This window comes from Vombatus ursinus, unplaced genomic scaffold (assembly GCF_900497805.2).
Source record: "Vombatus ursinus unplaced genomic scaffold, bare-nosed wombat genome assembly UNPS02014801.1, whole genome shotgun sequence".
NCBI lineage: Eukaryota > Metazoa > Chordata > Mammalia > Diprotodontia > Vombatidae > Vombatus > Vombatus ursinus.
Window position 1 is genome coordinate 6,231,590 of NW_020954579.1, and position 6,788 is coordinate 6,238,377.

Sequence of the window (6,788 nt, forward strand, 5' to 3'; positions counted from 1 at the left end):
AAATGTGGATACACATAGGGATTCAGGAATTATTCACTGGGGGGGTGACTTGGGGACCCTTATCTGTCCTTCCAAGCCTCGGGGAGCAGGTGAACAATGACTCCCCAAATTCCCCTTAGGGCATCCCCCCCTCCCCGACACTGCTCCCCACCCCGTGACACTGACAAACAATGATTCAGCTCTCTCACTGGGTGACCCAGATTCCCAGCGGCTGGGCCCCACGCAGCGTCCCACCTGTCAACACTAGGAGGGAACCAGGCGTCCCGCAACCCTCCCCTCAGGGGCACAGTGCTGCTGCCAGGATAGGATGGGAAGGGCCCTGAATAGTCCCCGGGTCTCTCTGGGGCCTGTTTAAGGGGCATTGAAACCATGTAGGGGGCTTTGGAGCCCAGCCTCTGAACCAGGTCAAGTTTCTTGCCTTTTCCCACTAGTCTCTCCTTCCTGCCCTGGGTTTGCAGGGGCAAAGGAGACATAGCTTGGTCAGGTGGCAGTAGGTGTTTCTGGGGCCTGGAGCTAGAGGTTCCCCTTTCTGTGCAGTGACAGTGTGGTTCACTGCCAAAAAGCAGTGAGTCAGAGGACCTGAGTTCAAATCCTGACCCTGTCATTTACTACCTATGTGACTTTGGGAAAGTTATATCACTTCTCTGGGTCTCAGTTTCTTCATTTGTAAAATGAGGGGGGTTGGACCATGTGATTTCTAAGTACTTTCCAGTTCTAAATCTATGAAAATTCTATGAGTCACCAAGAATGTGTTGGGGACGCAGCAGAGATACAGATGCAGAATATACATGTATATATTCATATACATTTATATATACACACTCACATATATAGACATATACATGTCTACACTGCTACTATATACATTCAACACACACATTAGCATACAGATACATGCGTGTATACAGGTATGTTTGTACTCTTACACACACAATAGATATGTGCACACCCATGCATGCATAGTCCGATCTAGCGAATGCCATGGAATGGACCCTGGTTAGGTAAATAATCAGGAATTCTTGGATCAAATGGGGAAGGATGGAAATGCCTGTTGGGAGGCAATGAGTCCCCCTCCCTATTTTTGTTCCATGTCAAACACATAAATATACATGTACCCACATGCAAATACTCACATATGAACGGTCATTCTAATACTATTATGAAAGCACCAAACTCAAAGACAGACACATAGCCCTTAGTAGTTAAGAAGGAAAGGGGCTGTCCATAGATCTCCATACTTAAATTGCTCCCCATACCCCTTTCTCTTCTGCCAGAATTATGGTGGGGAACCCAGACAGCTAAAGTGCACCCCCCCCAAATTCTTGGTACGAAAAGGTGAGAGGTCAGAAAGCAGGAACGTCTCAAATGGCGGTAGCAGGGGATACAGCTGCAGCTATGGGGATCTGGAAACAGTGAAGCCTTACTTGGGTCTGGGTGAGGCCCAGCTGGGCAGCCAACTCGGCCCTCTCCGGCAGTGCCAGGTACTGGGCCTTCTGGAAGCGGCGCTGTAAGGCCGCCAGCTGGTAGCTAGAGTAGATGGTTCGAGGCTTCCTGACCTTCTTGGGCTTCCCATTCACCATTCGGACCTCCGGCTCCGGCTCCTCCTTCACCGACACTGTAGGGGGAGGGAGGAGCATGGGTTAGCCTCCAGAGATCCCTCACTACCCTCTTCTAATTCCCCCTTGTGGGCTTCCCTCCCCTCTTCTCCTCTGGGATTTCCGCAGCTCCTGAGCCTCTGTGCACCGGGGCTGGGCAAAATGAGCACCCAAGGGAGCGAGCTGGGGCTCCGGTGAGGGCTGGGGCCAGGCCGGGCTGAATTTCCAGACTTGGGCTGGGTCCCAGGGCCGCCCACAGCTCGGAGCTCCCTATCCCGTCTGGGTGTCTCTCCAGCTGAGCAATCTATCCGTGGCTGGGTGTCTCTCGGGCTCGCCCATAACTAGTTTTACAGTATCTTCCTTCTCTCTCACCCTTCTCTGTTGTCTTTTTGGAAACTCCAGGCACTTTCTTTCCCTGTCTCACTATGTGTCTCTTTCACAACTTCTTCCGCTCTGTGTTCTGGTCTCTTGTTTTGCTCCCTCTCTACCCTACTCTCTCCTCTTTCCCAACATTTCTCCTTTTCTATCGCCAGCTCATTTTCTTTCTCCTTTCCCCTTCTCTCTTCATTTTCGAGCTTTCTTTTTCTTCTCTTTCTGTCTTCCTCATTACGCGGTTTCTTTCTTTTTCCTTTCTCCTTTTTTTTCTCTTCTTTCCTTTCCATGGTTTGTTTCATTTTTTCCTTAAATCTCTCTCCCTGCTCCCCCTCCGCCCCATGACCCTCACCGTCCTCCCTTCTTCAGTCCTTTCTCTCAGCCCTTTTTTCTTTCCTTGGCTCCCCAAGCAAGCACTCGGTCGATCTCCAGAGTTACTTCACTCTGCCCAATCCCATGGGCCCTCGGACACCCACCATTTTTCACTTAACTCTACCCTTATCGCCTTCACCCCCAGCCCCCACCGTGCAGTAGCCGCCCGCTCCTAGCTCTGAGCAGTTTATTTCTTTCGCTTCGGGGCTTGATCGCCTCTGGATCGTATCCCCATTTACCTGGATCCTGGGCTGGCAGCGGCTGCTCCCGGTAAGCCCCATATTGCCGATAGGAGGCTCCATAGGTATATTCCGATTTGGGCGAGTAGGCGCCAGTGCCTGCAAGCCCATTAAGATTAAACTGATGGTGGTAGGCGTAGGGATTCACCGCCTGCCCGTAAGGTTGACCCGTGTAATAGTCGTGCTGTGGAGCGCTGTAGTAGCCCAGGTCCGTGACGGAAGACTCCGGTAGAGTAGGGGAGTCCTTGGAGCCAGCATGGCAGCTGAGTGAGCTGGAGATGTCCGTGAGGATGCTGCTGAGCTTGCGATCGAAGGAGCCACTCATCCCTGCTGGTTGACTGGCGCCGCGCCACCCCCGAGGTGGCTGCAACCCGGGGCGAGCGAGCGCGGGGGAGGAGAAGAGGCGGAAAAGGGAGGGGGTGGGTCGTGAGTAGAAGGGGAGGGGAGGCGGGGGCCTCTGTGTCGCGGGTCTCCGGGGGAGGAGGAGGCCGAGGGGTCTCTCAGATCATCGCCTGCTCCGACCGGCGTTAGGTGCCTCTCTCGTCCCGCGTCTCAGCCAAATGCTGCCAGCTCCGCCCGGCCGGCTGGTTATGGGCTTAATTGTGGAGTCAGGGAGGGTGGATGCTGCTCGCTGATTGGCTGAAAGTATTGCCTTGAAGGCAAAACACTTCTGTCTCTCTCTCTCTGTCTCTCTCCCTGCCTCTCTCTCCCACTCTTTGTTGTTACCCTAAACACATACATACACACGCCCCTTAGTCCTTCTCCAGTTAGTCTCACGCCCCCCCCCCAAATAAACCCGAAGAGCCTCTGAAATGTTAGGTCGGCTGTTGGGGGGTGGTGGTGACATCAATAAAAAGGAGCTGGAGGGTGGGGGAAGGGTGGGCAGGGGAACGGGGTTAAGAGACCCTGAAAGTGACCACGTGTGCCTCTGTCCGACTGTGGGCTTGATTGTGGGCCTAGCTCTGGTGCGTGTGTGTATACGTGTGTGGCGGGGGCAGGGAACACAGTCCCTGTATGATGTTTATTAAGGGTGATGTGCCTGAGTGTGCATATGTCTATGTGCTTACATGTATGTGCTTACATGTATGATATATGAACAACCAAGTATGTATGCACGTGTAAATTGAAGACAGCCAAATGTGAGGGAGAGGTCTACGGAAAACGGGGAGAGGGCCCACCAAAGCTCTAGGAAACAGGTGGACCTTCTAGGTTCTTGTCATCCTGAGGATGGGAAGAAAGGTCTTGTTGAGGGAAGATGGGATGTCGTGTGTGTATGTGTGTATGTGCGGTGATCACAGAATCATAAATGTAAAGCTGGAAGGGTCCTCAGAGGCCAACTAGTAGAACCCCCTCATTTTACAGATGAGGAAATAAGGCTCAAGTAGATTAAGTGATGTGCCCCAAAGTCACACAGGTTGTGTCTGAAGTATAGGGTTTCCGAAGGTAACGATAATTGGAGTAAAAGATGCTACTGGAGAAAATCAAGGGAAAGAGTGGGGTAGAAAGGGCGGTGGGGTGTGCTTAACTTGTGTATTTGAGAGAGAGCGGATATTGGGACATTTGATTTTGCTTGTTACTTGCATTTCTGGAGAAACTATGAATCTGGAATGTGTCTATATACAGGGTATCCCAAAATAATTTTAAACTATTATAGTTAAAAACCATACTAACACTTTGGGGACGCCTGGTATATAGGGAGTGAGCCTGTAGGGTTGTTCCTGTTTCTGGTTTGCCTGGGGAGGTGTAGAGATGTGTTAGTGAGTACGCTTGCTAGTGGTCTGTGTCTGCCTCTGCGTTGGTGCTGGGGGGGGGGCTCTTTGTATTTAGGTGAATGATGCATGAATGTGGGCACGTATTGGGGTGTGTGTGTGTGTGTGTGTGTGTGTGTGTGTGTGATTTGTGAGTAAAATAGAAGGTGGGCATCCAGACGGAAGAACCCTGTGTTACTGGGTGCAATTTAATGTGTACGGCTTTATGCATGTGTTTGAGTGGAGATGCATGGATACACTGGGGTCTGTACATCGGGATTTAGGCACAAATGTGGATAAGCAATGTGTGTATCTGTTCGTGTCGTTGAATGGGTGTGTGTACAAATCTCTCGATCCCAAGCTCATTTTGCTGAGAGGCGCGACCTAAGCCCCAAACTCCTTCCTTACCCACCACCTGCCCTGCTAAAGAGTCCTTCTCCCTCCTTCCTCCTGTCCATCCTCCTCTCATCCCAGTGTCCCTCAGCAGCCCCACGCTTTCTGGGGCTTGACTCCCTCTACTCCTTCCTATGGGGAGGAGACTCTTGGGTGTTCTGAAACCATGAGACTTGGGGATATTCTCTTCCAACCTAACTTTCCCCCACCCCTCAACTCATTTTCTTAACGCCCAGACGCTGGGACGCCGCAGGAGCACGCAGTGCAACCCCTCCACCTGCTGGTTATTCTTGGTACTGCATCTCAGCAGGGCCTTCAAGGAGTGGAGGGAGGCTTAGGCATTAGTTCTGCATCTCTGTGAAGCATGGCAGGGTGGGGGTTGGGGTGGGATAGGATGGGGTGGGGTGGGATAGTGGGGTGGAAGAGATTTTGAAACCCTACTTCCCGCCTTATAGAAAGACGAGAATAAAGCTCCATGACTCCTTCCGTCTCCTCCGAAAGAGCCAGATCAAATATTCACTGGAAGGAAATAATTTGAAAATGCTTGGAGATTCTTCTCTTCTCTTCTCTTCTCTTCTCTTCTCTTCTCTTCTCTTCTCTTCTCTTCTCTTCTCTTCTCTTCTCTTCTCTTCTCTTCTCTTCTCTTCTCTTCTCTCTTTTTTTAAGCGAGGGAAACAGTTCAGAAACGGGAGGGAGACGTGCTTCAGCTTTTAGGACAGAGGGACAAGGGACCGATCCCCTTTCCCTGGGGCGCTCTGCTGCGTGGGAAAGGTGGGGGCGCGGGGAGTGGGGGTGGCAACGGTATCTGTCTGTCTATCTCCGCGTCCCCCCAGCGCCTATCGCCCGCCACTCGAAGCCCGTGGCGAGGCGAGTTTCCACCCGCTCGCGGTGCCCTCTGTTCTGCTGCCAGCCGGGCCCCAAGGGAGCCCGGGGCGATGGGGGAGGGGGAGGGCATAGGGTGCGGCGCGGTTTCCCCTTCCCGGGAAGTTGGAAGAGTAGGGGAGCTAAAAAACGAAACGAGTTTTGGGACAAGACAGGGGTCGGGGTAAAGGGAAGCGGTATGTGTGAGGGGAAAGGGACCGACAGGGGTGCATTCGAAAGCCTTCTCCCCAGTCCCCGACACTCTGGGAAAAAAGGAAGCAATGTACAGACAATTTTCCTGGAGGGCTCTTGAGAAAAAAGGGAACGTGGGATTGGATCTCAGATTCTGCCTTCCAAAGGGTTAAGGAGGAATTTGGAAGGATCCTTGGATACAGCAGTTCAAGATACTTTAGAAGTTATTCTACAGATGAGGAAACTGAGGCCAGAGAGAAGACAGTAACTTGTCCAAGGTCAGGTAGCTAGTAAGCAAGCACTTGGATATTTAGGTCTTCTGATGGCACAAATGCAGTCTTTCCTGTATATCACAGAGGTCCCCATTATCACTAGCGGCTCCCATCTGCCTGCCCCTCTGCTAAAGTATCCTTCTAGCCCAGTTTTTGGATGTGACGAATGAGAGGGAATCTCTTGTGTTCCTACTTACCTTCCTCAGCTCTTAGGACTCCCCAGAAATAGGCCCAGGCTGAAGAATTGGGGACTGGAATTAAATCTGTGGTAGAACTTTGAAAATATATGATTTCATCCTTCTAACTGAGGAGGATCACAGTCCTTTTACCTTTCTTTCCCTGGCTGAATACATTCATCAGCTGGTGGCAAGTACCTCTGAAGTGAGTAAGGTTAGACCTCCAATGACAGTCCATGCCTAGCCTGTACTCAAAACCTTTCATGTTTGGTAGCACCTGCCAGAGCTCGTGTTCTGTTGGCACAGGCTCCAAGAAGCTGGCTATGGAGCAGGACATTTATTAAGGATAGGCAATGGCACTGGGCAGGGTGGTGGGCTCAGAACAGTGCACTGAAATTGAACAGAGTCCTTGCCTTTCCTTGTCCACAACACATGCTAACTTGTGTGCCATTTGTACCCACCAATTGCTACTATTTCACTTAAAGCCCCTGCCAGCTTTGATAGGGCATCCTTGTCCAGGTTGAGCATGATCAGGCAATACCCTTTGAGATATAGACAGGGTCCCTAG

The 6,788-nt window shown here is 51.5% G+C and overlaps 1 protein-coding gene across 1 annotated transcript in view; it reads right to left on the minus strand.

Moving 5' to 3' along the window:
* Positions 1-3,128, minus strand: part of DLX3 (distal-less homeobox 3) — a 5,564-nt gene extending 2,436 nt beyond the window's left edge. Inside the window, exons 1-2 of the mRNA XM_027873119.1 lie at positions 2,579-3,128; positions 1,425-1,615 (exon numbers count right to left, since the gene is read on the minus strand). Coding sequence (XP_027728920.1) covers positions 1,425-1,615; positions 2,579-2,903 — 516 coding nt within the window. The 5' untranslated portion in view covers positions 2,904-3,128. The remainder of the gene's footprint in view (positions 1-1,424; positions 1,616-2,578) is intronic.
* Between the last annotated feature and the right edge of the window lie 3,660 nt (positions 3,129-6,788).